The sequence below is a fragment of the Neodiprion pinetum genome, chromosome 1 (assembly GCF_021155775.2).
Source record: "Neodiprion pinetum isolate iyNeoPine1 chromosome 1, iyNeoPine1.2, whole genome shotgun sequence".
Classification (NCBI taxonomy): domain Eukaryota; kingdom Metazoa; phylum Arthropoda; class Insecta; order Hymenoptera; family Diprionidae; genus Neodiprion; species Neodiprion pinetum.
This window is the reverse complement of record NC_060232.1, coordinates 12874909-12895573: the sequence shown is the minus strand read 5'-3', so window position 1 is coordinate 12895573 and position 20665 is coordinate 12874909. Positions and strand designations below refer to the sequence as shown.

The window sequence follows — 20665 nt, the reverse complement described above, 5'->3', positions numbered from 1 at the left end:
GTCGTAGTTTCACGACTTGATGCTGTAGTTCACAGCGTGCAGACCATTTTTGTCTTCGATAATATTTTAATACATTTGAGTTACGACGAATCAGGGGATATCTGACTCCACGAAACCGATTCTCAATTTCATTAAATAAATACCAGATCTCGTAGTCATTGTTTCACGATCCGTTTTCGATTGAGAACCTCTATCCTGTTAGTCAAAAGTTTATTTCAGAAACTTCCAGAATTCAACGTCGTATAGAACAGATTGTTGAACGACATCGTATTTTGATACTCTCTCGTACTCACTAGCTTAACTTTTTTCCAATAAAATATTTTTTTATTATCAATACCAACCGTTTTTAATTCCAAATTTCAGAAACTTCCAGAATTCAACGTTGCACCGAAATCCTTTGACCGCGGGCCGCTCAACGTCAAGTCGAAACTCCACGATTCCAAGTATTATTTTCGTCGACCACGTACCTTCATCCGTTTTCTGAAGACGTTTGAATTCTTCCGCGAGCGCTTTCAAGAGTCCGATCGTTGTGATAATTCTCGTCTTTTCTCCAATCGTTGAAACTTTTCGAAAAATTTTGTTGAGAAACCGAATATATATATATATATATTATATCTAATACTTTTTTGTAAGATTAATAAAAACTTGTCAAACGAAATCTCAACCGCGCCTCAACCTTGCATCTCATTCTGGACTAATCTGTACACCAACGTCATCATGTTCTGCATTCCAAGATCAATAGTAACCCAACTCCGTAGGACCTGCAGCTTTAAACGTACGCTAACTCAGATATTGGTCGACCTTGCACTCTATCCTTGACTGAGTCCGCTGAAATCTCATCGTACAGTTCACGTTACAGTTACGAGGTTCAAAACGTGGCTTAGAAAACCTTCATCTTTGCTCATCGGTGTTCAAAATAGCACTTTCTCAGATTGTAAAAGTAGATTCGAATTGCTGTTACCAACAATTTGTTGAGTTTAAGGTGGACAGGATAGTTTAGCGCTGAGTGACAAATACATACATTTTTTTATTCAATACTGAACGTCGAACTATTAAATAGTATAAGATAAATAGCTTGGTCAAAAAATGTATACAATTTTCTTAAAGGTTATGCAACGTAGAATAATTGGAGACGCTGCACACGTTGTCCAGGTACGGTGTACAAATTAAGCGAGAGTCGACGCATCTTTTAATTCAATTTGACCGTACTGACCGTCCAGATACTGCAAGAACAACCGCTCCTCCTCCATCGTCTGCACCAATTTCTGATATTGGATCTCGTCCTCGTTCAGCAGTCACACAATCCGTGCCGGTAAGAACATGCTGAATTCGGTGTTCAGGTCTGTGACGACACGCTGCCCGAGCCTCGTTTGCACTCGTCGAATGTTGGTGACTTTATAGATTTTGAAAAATTTCCAGCTCCGTCAATTTCTTCGTCGACAGAAATTCGTTCATGCTTGCAGCTTTGTTGAGTTTTGTGAAATCCATTTTTTTTTTCAATGTTCAGTAGTTATGTGTTTCTTGATAAATTTAGATTAGCGAACTTTTTTGTCACTTTGTTGAGTTCTGACTTCTGGTTAATAACGGTTTTCAAGTCGTGAATATTTTTTAAGAACAGATTGATACGCTATTTTAGTTCTGCTTTGTATCTATGTCGGTGAGAAGCTCGAGCTTGATGTCGGTACACTTTAACATCACATCAATCGACAGACTGAAGATGCAAGACTGTCTTTCTGACCTGAAATTCAGACTTTTATAGCCGTATTCCGCCCACACAGAATCCTTGAAAAACTACTAGAAGCTACTGAAATGATGTGTCTTCGATTGTGTGGGTAACATCAGATGTATACGGTTCGGTTTCTTCCTTACTCCTCGTTGATCTGACGACACTCGCTGAAATCAGCTTCGCGTTCATCGTCAGCTGGTTCGATGTCCGATAATACTGCAATTACTTTGTTTTGCCATTTTTGAAAAGTCAGGATTAACGTTTTGTCTTGAAAATATATTTTGTGTAGTCTGTGCGGTTGCACACGAGCTCTCCGAACACACTCAACGAGCCACAGAAGATCTTGTAGCGAAAACTCTGACGTCGCGTTGCCAAATCCGATAATTACTTCTTCGTCGGTAAATTCGTTATTACGTATCATGATGATTTTAAGGTTTTCTCGACCTCCGGTTCACCTTGCAGAGCATCTGCGAGGTTCACCGGAGAGTCTGGTGTCGCGGGCGGTGTTTCGCCGGCCAGCTCTTCCCAGGCGATCAAATCGCCTTCCTCTGTTGCGTCCTCCGCCGCGGGTCCGAGGAGCTGGTCCGTTTCTCGCTGGAGCGAGAGCCAGCGTCCCAGGATTCGTGATCGCACCGCGGGAATCATGGCCTTGCTTAGCCTTCGGAAATCTATCAGGAAGGGAGCCTCTTCTCCCTCCAGGATGACTATGGGGTCGGTTTGGATCCCCTTTTCCTTGGTGTCCTGCTTAGTCTGGACACCCTATTCCTTGGCACTAACCGTCAGACGGTGTCGGAACGTCATCGTCTGCATCGCGCCGTCCTGTCGGGTCGTTCGGCCGGCCCCGTGGATGGTTCTCGGAGCTGCAGGGGCGACGGGGGCATTCTTCGCGCCGAGGAGATGACCGAAAGCTTCCACGCAGTGGCCTGCGTGGAGACCCGGTCGGTCGCCCACGCTCTGGCCGCAGAGGGTGCAATTGCTGCTTCCCGGCCTCCGGCGTGAGAGGTAGCGCTCCAGGTAGCACTTCTCCCAGTGCTGGTCGCTCATCTTCTTCCCACAGGTTGGGCAGACCCCGCACCTCACCTTTGCTCGCGGCTTTCGTAAATGCGCATGCCGGTTAGAGAGGTACTTCTGGTGCGTCCTACACAGTCAGCGCTGAAGTGGAGTATACCAGCACCTTCCAATGTAGTTGCAATTTCCATCCTTGCCAGACAGAGTATATGAATATGTTCCGGTGTATGGAGCGAATAGAGCCATCCTCCCTGGGAGGGCAGATGCTTCCAAAACGAGTTGTCCGTTGATTGAATTCTTACATCGCAGAGCCTGTATGCGTCGATTGAGGGATTTATCAACATCACTACTTCGCATTACTGCGATGTCGATACCTCTTTCAGAGGGGTTTCCATTGAACAATTGTAACGGTGTTCCACACTGGTACATTCGTTTATGTATATGGAATCTGCCATAAAGTATGTGCGGTGGTCCGCCGACACACCTATATACGGCGTTGACGGTTGAATATGAGCCGATCCGTTCAGTCCTGCTCCGCGTTGGGAAGCTGGCCACGCGTGCATGCGGTCGAGGTGATAAGCCGCTCGCTCCAGCAGGGGGATATGAACCACATTTTTTCAAAAAACCGTGTTTATTCCACTACTGTGAAATTATTCGTATATTACTATATGATACACTACTACTAATACTACTACTATTGAACTGTCTGTCGTTGGTTGATCATTAAAGAGATCTGAAACAAGGAAAGCACATATTTAATGTAATTTCTAAAAAATTTAAGAAACCTAGAATTACGAAAATTCACAAATTGCATACTTATATGCTCTCATGTAGGCGAGTTGCGTAAGACATCTTCTGGGTAGTAAACAATATTTTCCTTCCGACAGTACAATTTCAGAAGATGTCTGCAGAGGCCACATCGATGCGTTTGCAACTCTCTTTGGACTCGACGATATCGCACGCAGGACAGTAGACTCTCAATGAGAGAGAACGGGATTCTTTCCTGTTTCGGAAACGATGCTTTCTCATCGAAACCCTCCTCCCGCGCACAGTTTACGCAATACACACCCTGTGGCCCCCTTAAATACAAGACCCTACGGCAGACAGTGGTGGCATAGAACCGATTTCGGATGAATATGTTCCGGTGTATGGAGCGAATAGAGCCATCCTTCCTGGGAGGGTAGATGCTTCCAAAACGAGTTGTCCGTTGATTGAATTCTTACATCGCAGAGCCTGTATGCGTCGATTGAGGGATTTATCAACATCACTCCTTCGCATTGCTGTGATGTCGATACCTCTTCCAGAGGGGTTTCCATTGAACAAATGTAACGGTGTTCCACACTGGTTGTCGAGGGATTTGTCAGCACGTGACATTTTCCATGCTGCTCCCTCCCTGGCATATTCCGGCATCCGAGTAAGTGAAAAACAATTCTCAGAACCATTAATTTTTGAATGTCGCGTGGCTGATAACATGGGAAAGGAATGTGAGGTGGTTGATGTTACACATCAGCGATATGGGAGTGGATAAGAAATAATTTTCCGAACTATTAATTTTGGAATGTCACATGGTTGATAACGGGGGAAAAGAATGTGAAGGTGGTTGATGTTATACATCAGCAGTCCTACCGTGGGAAAGGAATCTGGAGTGGTTCATGTTACACATCAGCAGTCCTATCGTGGGCAAAGAATGCGGGACGGTATAAAAGTTCTCGCCCCCGCTGCGCCCTCTACCGTTGGCAGACGAGCTCTACATAAAGACTTTGACCTTCGGTCGGTAAGATTGTCGTTAAAACAGCACCATTTTAACCTTCGACCGATACAACTGTCAGTAAGGTTGCACGGTTTTCACCTCAAGTCGGTACGGCAGACTGTGACGTCATCGCGGAAAAGGGTTCGAGTCTGGGGAGAATGTCGGTAAGTGTCGGTAACAGGAATCTGCGTGTAGAATCCGCCTCACTATGCTACTGGTACAAACGATTTCTCGATGGTAAAATGAGGTACAAACGATATAATCGTTGGTACAAATGGGTACAAACGATTTTTCGGTGGTACAATATGTTACAAACGATAGTATCGTCGATATCAATGGGTAAAAAGGATTTCTCGATGGTACAAACAGGTACAAACGATCTAATCGCCGGTGAAAATAAGAGCAAATGATATAACCCTCGGTGCAAGCTAGTACATACGATTACTCGTTGGTACAAACAGGTACAAACGATTTATTGATGGTAGGAACTGGTACAGACGATTTCTGAGTAGTACAAATAGGCAAAAATAATATAATTTTTAGTGCTTGCGGGTACAAACGATTTTTAACTTGTACAAACAAGTATAAATGATATCTTCGTTGGTACGTGCGGGTGCAAACGAAATTTTGGCAGTGCAAATGAGTACAAACGATTTCTCGATGGTACAAGCAGGTACAAATGATAAGAGTATCGGTACGAATGATTACAGACGATTTTCCAGTGGTACTATCAGGTTTTTAGATTCAAGTATCTTCATTTATATATGGTTTCCACATGCATATTATTATTAGCATCGCCCCCAGGGTCTCTAAAGCATTGTTTATTACCTAGAATAATTTTTTCGTTGGTACCCATTTGCTCTTGATTCTTGTTTGCCTTTCGGCTGATTTGTATTATTTTTCTGATATGTTCTAGGGGCGTACAATCAGGTACGAACGATATACATACATATATTTTCGATTTTACTCATATTTATCCATGAGTATATCGTTTGTACCCATTTGTACCAGCGATTATATCGTTTGTACCTCATTGTACCACCGAGAAATCGTTTGTACCCATTTGTATCAACGATTATATCGTTTGTACCTCATTGTACCAACGGGTAATCGTTTGTACCTGTTTGTACCAATGAGCAATCGTTGGTACTCGTTTGTACCGACAAATAAATCGGTAATACTTGTGTGTACCATCGAGAATCATTTGTACCCGTTCGTACGGACGGTTATATCGTTTGTACTTCATTGTACCACCGAGAAATCGTTTGTACCTATTGGTACCGACGATAATATCGATTGTACCTCCGAGAAATCGTGTGTACCCATTTGTACCAACGATTATATTTATTTATTCATTTATTCAGGAAATAAATTGGTGGAAAAAAAATTGAAATAAATTAGAAAAATTGAGGGGAAAAAAATGGAAATAAATCGAATTTTTTTTTTTTTTTCTAAATAACATTGGTACAAACGAGTACAAACGATGCTTTTAACAATAGCATTAACGCAAAATATTTAGCTTCACATGAGTTGCGGACCAATTTTTCTTCCCCTTATATTTTTTTCCCCCTTAAGGTACAAACGAAATTGAAGGTGGTACAATCAGGTACACACCGAGTACAATCGATTAACATATAAAAAAATGCCTTTCCGTTTAGTAAGTTGCCAGCTTCACATAGGTCAGATCTTCGTGATCATTCTGGACAATAGATAAACATACCTGAACATACCACATAAGTAGCACACAGTTTTCTGAATCCCACTTTCTCAAATTACAATTCATACGAGATATTGGAAAGTAATTTTTGAAATGTTCGTTTCTTATTTTACAGGACCTCTGACGTTGATGATCGACTGATGCGTTAGGTACATGCTTGATTTTCAGAGGGCCATTGGCTTAACAATACAAGAAGCAAAACATGTAGCACTGTTTAGTATAATTATCAGCGTGGTCCTTAAAAAGGTCATTTTTGAATTTGAACCAGCTCTGCGCTTTCTAGATGGGTTAAAAAAATGAGAAAATCTTGATAAAAATCTTTAGCGTTCTAGTTCAACTAGGAAGTGTGCTTGTGAGCATAAATTCATTTTGAGTTTCGCATTTGGGCAGAAACCACTCATTATCACTTATGATGAAAAATCGATGGGAAAAATGAACTATTACGTCAGTTATTTCAACAGTATTCCCATTGTAACGGGGAAAGCTTGAAAAAATCGTAGCTTTGCAAGTTGACACTTCTGAAATAATTCAGACCTTAACATAAAAATTCTTTGAATATTGAAGATAGAAAACGAGACAAATCATTTATGATTCAAATACAAATCAATCAGTCCTTATTCCCAATTCGCACTTATTACTGGAAGTTAGCGATTGATCATCGTCGCCGAGTGTTTTTGTTTACCATTTAAAGAATTTTCGCAATTTTTTTTGGAACCGATCTGGACAGAGACCTCTTTAAAATAAGCTTTTTAAGGAGCACCTTAATAATGGATGATATTTCTGTTGAACTATTTTTGAAAACATTTTACTCAAATTTTTGTAACTATGGTATGGCAACGGTCGTAAGATTTATTACTGATCATACCTTATGAAAAAGACTGTGATCTTTGCATCAAATATAGTGGAATAAAAAAATTGACAAGCAATTCTCCTGTATACTTTGATACAAGCAGAAATGTGTATTTCTGTTCTATTTCAAAATATTGATGATTCCATTACCTAATCCTATTCTTTCTACAGACCATTGTAAGGATACGTTATTATGTCGAATAATAACATATTTTTGTGTAGGCAAATATTGCTATGAATGATCAAGAAGATTGTTATTAACTTATTCTTTTGTATTAATTGTGCTGTTACATGTGTTGATTACATGTGAAGTAGTTTTCTGTTCCGGAATACGACACAAAAATAAAAGCAAAAACCAATAGTTTATTACGAATGAATCGGTCTTTGCCACTAAAGAATTAGGGTTTTGCAGATGTTCACGTAAAAAAGAAAAAATCAGAAATTTGGGACCGCATAGGCACCAGAAATGACTTCTGTACTGTTCAGTGACTGAGAATAATTTGCGTTCGGGCCATTGCGATCTCCTAGCTAACCGCGCTCGCTCAACTTGCGTCAGCGGGGGATCCCAAATCTCGTGTGGACAAGGAGCCGAGCGAGCAATGTGCATTTTGAGTTAGTTCATCACGGTCGTCCATCGAGCGACGATCGTCGGTGGCGCTCAGGCGAAAGGGCCCTGGATCCCTTCACATGCGACTCTGCTGAGTAAAACCATACGCATTCGATGGTCAATGATCGAGGTGAGCGGCCGTAAGTTTCTAGATTCTCCGACCTTTGACCATACACCCTTTACCAAAAAGGACAGCAACAGCTGACGAACCCTCGGTAAAGGGCATCACAAACATTCAATCGAAAATAATACGCAAATCAAACGAAATTCAATACGAGTAACACACGTAAAATACGCGAGATCGCAGTGGCACGAGGGTAGCACGACTAAAGATCACACGACAAAATATCACCGACAAAATATCACACGACAAAATTCCACGCATCCGAGATTCCACGCACACATTGAGGTACATAAAACGCACCCGTGATATTTTGTCGTGTGATATTTTGTCGGTAATATTTTGTCGTGTGATCAGTAGTCATGGAACCGGCACGAGCTAGCGAGCTCTATACATTCTTACATACGCAAATACACAATTGTCAAATCGTCGTGGGTTTTTATGCCGCAAGGTTTTCCCCACAAGAGCCAAATAAACATATAAATTAAATAACTTTGAACTTTAAAACGATGAAGAGATTTTGCTTATTTCAAAGCAAGATGGGGAAAGAGACCCTACTTGCAATTCCGCCACTACCGACAACTGCAGTACAAGGATTCGGAGGATACCACGCAGCAGCAATCAATGAAAACACGCATAACCTATTTGAGGAAATACCCTCACTAGGAATAGCCGGAGACATGGTCATGGCACTCGCATCACAAGATGCCGAGCCAACGCTAAATTTCCATATTGGAAAACCACCGAACTCGGACTTCACAACTTCCTTAGCTGGAAAGTTCTATCTAATTGGACCACGACATCCAGAAATTGGACAACGACTAGCGGGATTCAGAATAACAGGGACCTCATTCACAGAATATGTGGCAGGAACCCGATTCCACCTCAGATATCTGATATCGCTATCGGATATACTAGGAAACACGGACACTTTCAGAACAGACAAGATAGTGTTCGAAAACGTAGGTATGATGGGTGGAGAAACTCATGTCATACACACAAGACCTAGCGAAATAGCAGACACGGAAAAATGGTATGAGCGAAATCTTAAGCCGACATCCGCAGCCGTCAGCGCTACCGCTGAAATGGGAGTAGCATATTGTTTCGGATTCCAACTTTACAAAGACGATGGACCAGGAGAAACAAGAAGCGGAAAAGTAGCAAACTGGAGCTGTGTGACCGGAACAGGACGAACGCCATTCGAGATGCCAGATGGTTGGTACAACAACCGCAACGACCGAAGAAATCTGCCAGACGGAATAGGAACAGAGCGATTTAGAGCCATTTCTATGCGGCAAGATCTAACACTGATGAACGTAGTGAGAAGAAAGATCAAAACGAACCTCTAAACACCGGACGCAACAAAGAAGGAGTGACGCCCTTCAATACATAATCTACGTGAATGAAGAGTCTAATAAGTCAAAACATAACTAAACATTCGATAAGAAAAAAATGTATATATAAAAAATTACGAGGCAACTTCGCAATGAAGGAGCTTCGACAATACATAATAGTGTGCATCGTATCAACAAAGAGATACTCTACAACCAGCCGACCATCACCTCTAGACTCGCCACCCCCAGTTCGCCATCTGTGGTCGACGATCATCATCTTCAAAAATATGAGTATTTAACTATTCATAATTTCTTATATCGCGTTGTTTTTTGGCGCTAGACGTCTTCTCAATGATCCATAACGTTCGACATAGTCGAATACATATTGCTGTTAAACGTACGCTTCATGCGGAGGACATAGCAGGCGTATATTCCGCTATCGCGTGTATGAAAACATAGGCCACGTTTGGGCCGAGGGTCTCGGATTTACGATCACTGAAGTGTACCCGCTACACGGGAGGCTTGTTTATTTAACTTGGACCGCGCTCGGTCTTCTAATCCGTTCTCGGGGACATGCGAGTGTATACGCGTTTCGGAGAATACGTGCTACATTTGGAAAGGCTTTCTTGAGAGTAAGTCGCGTACGACATTCAACGCATTGTTGCAATTCGAATATCGAGATGTGGCTATATCCGGAAATGCGCTAACGCGACGAAGCAGAGCAACACCTCCCTCATGTGGTAAAACACATATGAATGCACGGATGCAGTACTGACCTCCTAAATAGTTCATGAAAGGCAGGCAGACGATAAGTCCGGCGTCAGAACATCGAAAACATAGCGAGACGCGTTATTTAGAAATTCAACCTGATTATAAGTAAAAGCCTCTGTAAGATCTTTAGAACCAAATTCATTTCATTGTAACATAATAAACTTCACTTTTGATACGACTTGGCTTTAACCATTAATTCAATAAAAAAACTACCTAAATAAATTGTTAGTTGTCGAAAGCATCTCAGGATCCCGATTACAATATCATCATTAATCGTTTGAAGAATATACGTTATTTTCTACCAATCAAAATCATATTCAACCATCTATTTTGAACGCTACCCTATCTCATTTCATTATAAATTAGCCTTAACCATTTAAACAACTCTCACAGACCTGCATAGGACTAGGCAACAACGTACCCACATTACCGACTTATCGAGAAGTAAGTCTTTCTTAGTTTTTATTTTTATTCATTGTCGTTACGTGGGAGCATCTTTGATTACTGATTAATCATTAACTACCACCGCTCAGCACATGCACACCCCCACGTAACAAGCGTGTACACTTTAGAATGAGAATATTTCTGTAACGCTGTCACGCATGCCGCATGTACACATACATAAACATATCATTATGCATTCATCTCATCACTTATTAATATTTACTTTCAAAGTAGACGAGGAAGCATAGCCTTAATTTCATTATTAAATACACATAATAAATATCTTATAATTCAGTTCGTGGCACGACGAAAGCGCAGCGGCGCAGTTGACCGCTGCAACGTCAGCGTTCCCGCGCCCGCCAGATCCCGGGTATAATCAACACCGGGATGAGACGAGCGCGAGATCACGCGCTTCAAGAATGATCATCGCGAGGCGAGCCTTTGTTCAAAATTGTAAAATCAGCAAAAATCTTGCTCGCTGTCCGACGCTCCAAGGGGTGTCGGACGAGCGAGCGAAGTTAGTCCCGTTAGACACAGCTAAGAACGACATCTACGGAACCCGGCTCCTCCAAGGCTGTTGTGTGAAGAGTATCAGACTTAGAATCACCGACAATTAGAGAGGGTACCCCTCTAATTTCACAAGCGGTATTCAAAAGCGTCTCGCGTCGCGGCGTTAGTCCTTGAAGTTAGAATAAGTGTTTAAAGCTGTGCCACGAACTCAGTCGAGCCGTGTAGTGATAAGTGTAATCATAATCAAGTGAGAGAGTGAGTAGAAACCACCCAAGAGTGAGTAGACGAATGAATGAAAACATTAGGTTAAGAACATTTTTTCTGTAAGCTGCCTCGTCACCAATTTTCTTGCTATTTGATTTCATTAAAGCTTGCATTCCATCAAAACTTCTAATAATAATATCAATAAATCCTCCAAGCTTATTCTCAAGGATCGCCCTGTAGAGGACGATCACCTCTTATCCACACAAAAATAAATATAAGCCTCTACGGTTATCTTGGAGGGTGAAGTCAGTCGCGTGCGAGACCGCTCCGCACGTGACAATAGCCTTATTCTGACGGTGATACAGCACGACTTGAACTAGATTTACCCATAGCGAAGTTTGATATTGTATTGCATTGACTATGTTCTATTCAATTAAGCAACATTAAGGTTGTCTACTTTATGTTATAGTAAGAATAACAATATTCCCTAGATACTTCGATATGATAGCAATTATAATAACAATAATAATAATACGCCAATTAACAATATCTGATTAATAATATCTTAGCATTATAATATAGGGAAATAATATTCATAATATGTATATAATATATATAATATATATAATATATATGTATGTATATTCCTTAAGGATAATATGTATGTATGTACACATATATGAGTATTTCATATAAATATAATATTCTCGGGTAAAGATGCTCGTTATGTCTACGGCATCGTTACTGACTGAACTACTTCGAGTAAGATTGGGTTGCCTACATACATATATATTTATATATATCCCTGAAGGATAATATGTATGTATGTACATATATATGAGTATTTGATATAAATATAATATTCTCGGGTATAGATGCTGCTTATGTCTACGGCATTGTTACTGACAGAACTACTTCATGTAAGATGGGGTTGCCTATAATGTCACGATAGTATATGCGCTCCTAGAAAACCTCCTTTAGGGGTTTTTCGTAGACTATAATTAATGTTAATAATACTTTCGAATAGGTAAGATTGTAATTGTGACATTGGTTAGATTCTGTAAGAGGATCTCGTGACTTTCAGGGAAGTCTAATTTGCAATTTAGTGATGTATAGCTAGATTAGAGTAAGTAGGCGTTATCTAGTGCTTTTCCGTCTATCGCCAGATTCTCGTACTGAAGTTGGGCGTGTAGGGGTTATGAAACAGAAAGGAAAAAATTGTAACGAGTCGGTCGATTGTTACACCGTTATTCTTATATAAGAATAGTGAGATATGCTCGATCATTCTTCCTTGTTAGAATTGTTCACATTGGGATTGCGGAAAGAAGTTAACTTTTGATTTCCTGCTGGTGCTGCGGTTGAAGTAAATTCGTTCCTAGAAGACGGCGTCGGGACTACGACCTCCTGCTTGGGTTCTATATTCATCGATGAGTTAGGGTACATCGTCAGGTGGAGATATCAGTTCCAAGATATATTTAGGCCATTGGGATGATGTGGTATAGGGGATGGTTCTATAGGTTTCTCTGGATCTGCGTTCCTTGTTTCCTTGTTACGGGCGAGATGTAGCACTAAATTGATTAAAGAATCTCATACAGCACCCAGCATGTGGGGGATGCATCCGTATGCGTCTTTCAATGTGCAGGTGTGTATTACCGTATTTAGAGGGACCTTGATAATCTGTTAAAGGTAGATTATTCCCAGCAATCCAGCGCTGTAGGCTTCGGAATTCACTAATTCCACACGTGCGCCCAGATATATTCTGAAAAATTCTGTATGGTATCCTCAGTTAGGAACTGCCTGATGGATAGTTTTTTGTTGGCTATTTCTTGTCTGGACATTCATCTTGCCATATCATTTAATATTGCGAGTCTTTCCGCAGGGAAATGATGTGATCGCGTAAGCTCTCCAGGTTTTTGGATGAATAAATGTCGCTCAATGGTTCGATGATTGCAGGTTCTTTTGCTGATGTTAATTCAGGCATTAATTTATACCATTTTTCGTTGAACTAGTACGTTATAGGCACGAAAGGGATACAATTTCTTCGTACTCCAGTTTTGAACAGCATTTGGATTTTGACAGATAGAAACATGCTAGCATTACCTTTCAATACTGGTAGTTGCAGGTAACAGTCTTAGGTTTTCCTGATATTTACATCGCCGGGTATGCATCTGATAACATGAATGACTTCTCCGGCGGGCATCGCCATGTAGCCTGGTCCTTTCATAAGATGGTTTGCAAATTCGTCAGAATTATTTGAAGCCGTTGCTGATAAGATTTTTTTAATACTTGTTGCTCAAGTTTGCATTTTTGTGTAAAGACATCTCGGTATAGGGTCATCATCTGCGCCCTCGAGTGTCTTTTGATGTAGACGAATTTCAAATTGATATATGTAAACGTATCCAAATTACTTGTTGAGATGGTTTATCTATGAGTGAACGCGTTCTTTTTTGGTTGCTCCACGATTAATATTTTCGGGTGTTCCGCACGTACCAGTGAAAGACCGTATAGCTGTTGTTGTTGACCGTTTTTGGTAAAGGCAAAGGTGAGGTCTTGGATAGTGACTGTGTAAAGTTCTTCGTAGTTTCCATCGTTACTGTTGATCTTAACGGCTTCCCCTTCGTACTACATGTCGTACATATCGAGGTAGAACGAATGTCGTGGCACTGTTACGCAAAAGTGTTTCTGCCTTCATTGTATATGCAGTTTACTTTGTTAAAGTCGCCGTTGATTCCACATTAAAGGATAATTGTGTTGGAGTTTAGTTTAATCTGTCTTGTAGTTCGTCAGCATGATCTTTATGTGTTCTTGAATTATAACATTATTCCAAGTGCTATATTGGTCTGTGCATTGTATTCCTTTGCATGTTCCGTCAAAACCGGTAGCTCCTCCCAGACTAATTGTCTATGTTACCGTGTCATTTGGCCTTAGTGACGTGATGATGGTAGTTAGCCCGAGTCTCCAGGATTTGTATAGTTGCATTTGAATGCATTCCTCTGTAGATACGTAGTGGATGTATTCTCGTTGTCCATTATCTACAACTGATACATGATAGTTCATTCCCCAACGGAAGACGTGCCAATGGATTTCCACTTTACACTGGATGAATTCAGCTTCGGAGCAGTCAGTCAGCTGGAGTAATTGGATTTAGATGTTGGTGGGGATCGGCTGAAGTTTGGGTACATCACAGGACCTGACTTCAAGGAGTGAGACCGTGGTTATGTTCATCATGTTAGAGTCGAAATCGTAAGTGTTCAGTGCGGTTGTCATCCAGACCAGACGGAAAAAGAATATCACCTTGATGTCCATGTTGGTTCCTGTGATACTAAATAAAATTGATCCTCATTACTATCTTCACCCATGTATTAGGAATGTGGGTTATGCCGGTTGTAACGAAGGTAGGTTGTCATTAATAATAAGGAGAAAGGTGGTTCCCGTATTCATGGTACAGTTAGTGTGACAGTTGCTAATCATTGTTGTTATGGACTATACATTTCTCTAAAGGCGAAAACCACGTTCTTTAACAACTGCAGAGCCTCTGACTGCAACGGGCTTGGCGTTTCGTTATTCGGATCGTCGGTATTTATTGCTTATCCTTGGTTGTTGGTGTCGGTCGCTGGTAGCGGGTCTTCATGTAAATCATCAATGAGAAAGCATTTTGGTAAGAGCAGCAGTACCCTGAATCGAGTTTGATGTCTTCGTTGCATGGAATTCCGGATGTTTCAATTTGAGACATGGCCGGGCACTCATGGTTCTCTGGGTTTTCTACGTTGTTAAAGTGAATTCGTAGTATGTTCGCATTTTCCACCCCTTTAACAAAAATTGTTTTTGTTTTACTCAATGATTCTAAGGTTTCCTTTGTTTCGTGAAGGATATTGTCGCCCATTTCCAGGGTGAGCCCATGGTGATAGTCAGTTAGCCACTGGTTAGTCCGTCGAATCTCATTAGGTAGTATGGACAAGTCCAATACAATGGAGATTATCAGGTGGTGTATCATGTAGTTGCAGCATCTCAATATGGTCATCTCATTTATTTGTACGGAAGTTGCCGCTCTCTCCTCGAAGGTCTTGCATATCGATGATATACATCTCGTTGCTGTAACGTATGATATCTGTTATCAATGCATGTGGTAAGATGGACATTGAAATCATGGATGCATTCATAGGAATACGGGGTTGTCTTCCGCCATGACGAGGGCGTGTGGTGGGCATAGAATCTTCAGGTCGAAAACTTGGTAGTTCCAAGATTCGGTTTGAAGTAAATCAGAAGTTTTTCTTTCTTTATCTCCTCTTTTGGTTTATATTGTTATTTGAAAGTATGTTAAAAGGACCTAATTCTAAATTTTTAATGAGATATCTTACATTTTACATATTTTGTTGCGTATCAAGCAGCATCTAGACTAACAACTATAGTTATCGTAATATCGTTTGTACTGTCTTTCGATGATTTTGTCTTATATTTAAATTTTCACCCGATGGACGGTCAGATGCGAAAAATGCTTTCGTACCTGACCACCATAAACGAAGGCCATAAACGAAGGCTATAAACGCTTCATCTGACAAGCTGGCAAACTCTATCTCTCAACTTCTGCTTTTTTATTCTCCGTCCATACGGCGACCTTATGTTTTGCGTCTCTAATGCGAGACACTGCCAAATGGACAATTTTTGAATATTTTTAATCTTTGTGTCCACGCTAACCGTCACGTTCGGATTTTATTCCTTAAACTCGGAAAGTTTCTAAGTTAAGAAATTTGTCGAGTCTGCGTGCCAGCTGTCAGTAATATAATATTATTATAGAGTGCATCCTCGTTTTAAGCCTACGCACATTTTTTATTTTCTCAGTATTTTCGCCAGATTTTCCATCTGGCAATTTAAACTACAACTCTTCCGTGATTGGCGACCTCTGGACCTCCTTCTTGGATTTTCCGATCTGCTTGACCAATCATCTATTTCTTAATATTCGAATAACGAAGTAAACGACAACGCCTTCTTTTCTAAGGAACTCGAAATTGTCAATCACGGAAGTCAGTCTAGCGACAACCATCGAATTATTAACGTCACATCCACTGTTTGACTGTTAGCTTCACGTCCACTCACTAACTTCTTAATTCCATACCTATAACTTGAAATCTTCGTTGTAACAAACGTATACTTGAATAAAGTGTTAAGTTTTCTTAAAATAAAAGCACCGCGCAAGATAAAGTTGGCGCGCGGGTTCCCGTATTTGCGTGACGTCCTTTTTACTCCACCAAAAGGGTGGTGAGATTTACAACCTCATCAGGTATCGTACCATCGACGCGAGGAGACGGGACATATTTATTGTATACTTTCTGATTGGAATCATTTATCGTCTATTAATTCTTAATGCGTGTTGGTCGAGAAGTTTTCTGATTTATTAAAGGTAAACGAGTGTAGTGCCGATCTCTATAACTTGTGCGGTGAAAACTGTAATAGTTCACTCGGTTGTTACATAATTCTGATTGTACTAGGTATAACGTTTTAGTATTCTTCTTGATGATATTCGAAATTTTGATTACAAGTAACGGGAAACATTTATTTGTGATTTCGACGAAGAAAAAAATGTGTAATTCTAATCTTGACTTAGTACAACGAAACAAAACCTACAGAGCTCAACATTATCCGAAACTCAACTAAACAAATCCTTAAGGTCAATCGTAATTCAGACGCAGTTACAACTCAATAACACAAACTTCGCATCTCAACCGCTACCTAAATAGATACAACAGAAACGTCAACCTTAGTCATTATTTAATCAAGGGTTACAAACGTAAACTCAATTGAACACAAACTCAACTAAACACAATCGCAACGCATCGGAACTCAGAACTTTCTCAAAGTCCTCAAAGACGCTATTCACTAATTCGAACACTCCAATTCGGCAAATCGCGACCTACACGAGAGGCGACACTGAATAATACGATATCGCCACTTGACCAGCGACTTGTAGAGCGAAATTCGGGCTGTACGTAAATTTAAAACAAAAAATACGTAATTCGGAACCGTGACTATACTAAAAATTTTCAATACAGCAAAATTTATTCAACTCCATAACGTGAACCTCAGGCTCGGTCACCAAGCAAAAGAATCGGCAAACGAATTTCGAGTACTTTCCAACAACGCAAATCCAAAATGGCTACCTGTTATTTGGCAAGCCTTTACTCGATTACTCTGGGAATTTGGTTACGCGCTTAGAGAAAAATTTGCACATCTAGTTGAAAATCTGTGTAGTTGAAATATCATAGTCGTGTCGATAATTTTTACGGTGAAATATACTCAAATTATCGTTTGGCGCACTATGAACACAATATCAATTTTACCATACATATCATAGTTGATGCAAGGACGTCAAAGGTACTATAATAATACTACAATTAACTATATTTTTGTTCTTAATGTTCACCATTTATAGATGTTCATCAGAATTATTTTGGTATCGTGCCGTGAGCTTCGTTCTATAGTCTTCGACAGTACAGGGTATAGCCCAATTAACTAATTTATAATCAACTATTTACGGATAAGAATTTGGACCACCTGAGATGATTCATGCAACTTTTGGCAGAGTTGAATGCACCATACATAGTTTGACTCGAATTAAATATGGTTAACGCTAATACAGTAATTATTCAGACAAGATCATAAGAACATAGTTTCAACAACTATACATACACTGTTGAAAATATTTGAAAATCTAATTACAAATTTTGTGTTACAAAGTGAATTACTAACATTCTCAATAAATGTGCATTAAAATTTTGTCATTTTGGTTAACTAAGTTGGAAATACGTAAAAGGGTATTTTGAACTTACTTCGTTGTGCAGTAAATGTATTAGGTATATTTGTAATTTTCATTTACGGTACTTGGAACTTACTAAACATTCTGCTGAATTCACTTGATAAATGGAATAATCTTATTGATCAGTTTTCAGTGACTGTACCCGTCATACAGGAAATCTGGTCCTTGATTGGAAGAAAATATTCGTATATATAGAAATGTCTGCACCAAATTCAAAGTTTCTTGCACCACAGGTGCCAGGGGCAGGATTTGCATTTAACTACGAACCTAGTCGTATAGATCGAAACGCTCTATTTGCTATAAACAAACACTTTGATCCAGAAAAAGTTTCCGCAGTCCGAACAAAATATCATCGGGCGAAGCTAAACTTAGAGGATTTAAGAGCTGACTTGTTCGAGTTTGGATGTGAGAAAAGATCACGATCTCACACAGATATTTACTACGCAATTCTGGAATCCGTCGACAAAGATATTTTCGGAGATTGCGAACCAGTGACTCCCTTGACTCATGGAGCCGTAGCTGCATACCCTGACCTGCCAAAGCAAACGTCGTGTGGATTGCCCTACAAATTACAAGGTTACCGGAGCAAGAAAGAGGCACTAGAAAATCCTGACATCATCAAAGAGATCAGGGCAGAATGGTATGCCATTGAGAGAGATGAAGACATCACTCTACCTGATGTTGCGTACTATGCCCGGGCTCAGATATGTCCCAGGGAGAAAAATAAAGTACCAGATGCCCGTATGGACCGTACATTGTATCATGAATCAAACAAAGTCATAGGTTCCCATAAATTAGTTTGGCGTAGTAGGTAGGGTGCCCGACTTATAATCTGAACATTGCGAGCGAAAGGGTTTCGAGCCCTGGTTAGCTAAAAATAATGCTCCAGGTTTCAATCGATCCAAAATGCGTTTTCAGCGCGTTGTAGCTACTGATAAGTTGTCAAAATGGTGTCTGCGCTCACGAAAAATCATTGACATAAATTATCTACGAGTTCCTCATCTGTTTTTTTTCATTCCAGTTTTACTATACATTTACGATGAAGCTACTCAACTCATATAGTAAAGTTAACAAACTGCAATCTAAAATTTCTGTACTGAATTTCCAAATTACAAATCGAGTAACGATAAGTTTATCACGTTTGACAACGAAATCTTTTTGTCGTTGCATACGAGAGAGCCCCGGGTGAATTTGAGAGGTCTCCTATCGCCTAGAGATAAACAAAGCCGAGAACAAGAGTTTGACTGTTCGTTGGTCTCACGTTATCATCGGGCGAGATGACGACGTGCTAGAGGCAGGGATTAGAACGCTAGATCTCGAGGACGCCGGACGCATTTTCCTAAAGCTACACTTACGAATATAAATATAGAATAGTCATCAAAACATTATTCAGAAATTATTGTATCGAATTGTCATACTGCATTTGAATATTTTACTACTTTTGTAAAAAATAAACTCTGTTAAAAATCGTTATTACGACACGTTTATCGCACTAATGTTTAAATATGGTCAGGTCTTCATTATTGTACCGTTAACCATACAACTTTTGTCAGATGTAACGATAAGTTCATAGTTCGGAACAACATAATGCAATAAGTTCTATTAACCATAAATTCGTATTGTCCCCTCAGCACACTATTTTTTATAGTAAAGTCAACCACATTTTTCTCTGAGTGCGGCACAGTTATTAGCCATCGCAAGAGAAGTACAGTCTCGAGCGCCTGACTCCGAATTCTCCCTCACGACCGAGTATTTACGAAGGGAATCGCTATCCCGTGTTGTTCATTCGGATATCGTATTCTACTCAGGCAGAATTATTATAGTGGTCCATATTCTCCTATTGGAGCGAGCGGCTTACCATCTATATCGCAGGCACGCGTGGCCAGCCTCTCAGCTCGGAGTGGGGCTGAATGAGTCAACACATGTACAACCATCACCGCCGTATATAATTATGTCAGCGGACCGCCGCACATAATTTCTGGCAGACTCTGTATATATAGGCGGGTGTACAATTGTGGAGCACCGATACATTTGCTCTATGGAGATCCCTCCTAAGGAGGTATCAACGTTTCAACAATGCGAGATAACGATGTTGATAAACCCATCGATCAACGCGTACCAATTTTGCGACATCAGAATTCAACCAATGCAAGACTCATATTGGACGCATTTGCCGTCACAGGGAGGATGGCTTTACTCGCTCTATAGGCAAGAAAATATACATATACTCTGCCCGGGTAAGATTGATATTACGAGTACATTGAAAGGGGCTGGGGTACTTCACCTCAGCGCTGACCGTGTAGGATGTAAACGGAGCACCTCTCTCACCGGCGTGCGTATTTACGAAAGTCGGGAACAATATTTCCATTCACCGGAGATTTCATTAAATATTTAGCTAATAGCTCCAAGTCTCGGAGAGCCGTTCAGGGAAAAACTAGAGAACTCGGGACAAAACAATATTTTGTCGGTATATTCGAGAGAGGTTCGAACGGCGTGGAAAATTTCACGTACCGACGAATCTCTCGTCGACATACAGCAACGTCTTTCCGATATAGGCAGTCATCGTCGAGACAAGAAAGAACAGCACGACTTGTTTATGACCGGGTTTGCCTTGCATTTACTACTCAGAACAGGGCTATTCGTTTACATATGGCGAGCCAGCCTATGCAAAATGGTCAAGCGGATTGGGTTGCCCTGCGGGCGGTCGAAGCGTACACTTCACTTTAAGGAGGTTCGACCGAATCTTATGTAAAAAATAATTTCCAACTTTGAGCGTAGAAATCAGGTATACATATGAATAAATACGTAATTTA

The 20665-nt window shown here is 40.5% G+C and overlaps 2 protein-coding genes across 3 annotated transcripts in view; one reads left to right on the top strand and one right to left on the bottom strand.

Annotated features, from left to right (window-relative positions):
- The window catches only part of LOC124210794 (glutathione S-transferase 1-like), a 138040-nt gene that overhangs the window by 72269 nt on the left and 45106 nt on the right, over positions 1 to 20665 (bottom strand). The window lies entirely within an intron of this gene.
- On the top strand, positions 8318 to 9127 carry LOC124218426 (uncharacterized). The gene has a single exon (XM_046624909.1). It carries the CDS (start codon positions 8318 to 8320, stop codon positions 9125 to 9127), a length of 810 nt encoding a protein of 269 aa, XP_046480865.1.

Excerpts from the sequence above, each read along its gene's own strand:
- LOC124218426 (XM_046624909.1), top strand. The coding sequence starts at position 8,318 with ATGGGGAAAGAGACCCTACTTGCAATTCCGCCACTACCGACAACTGCA.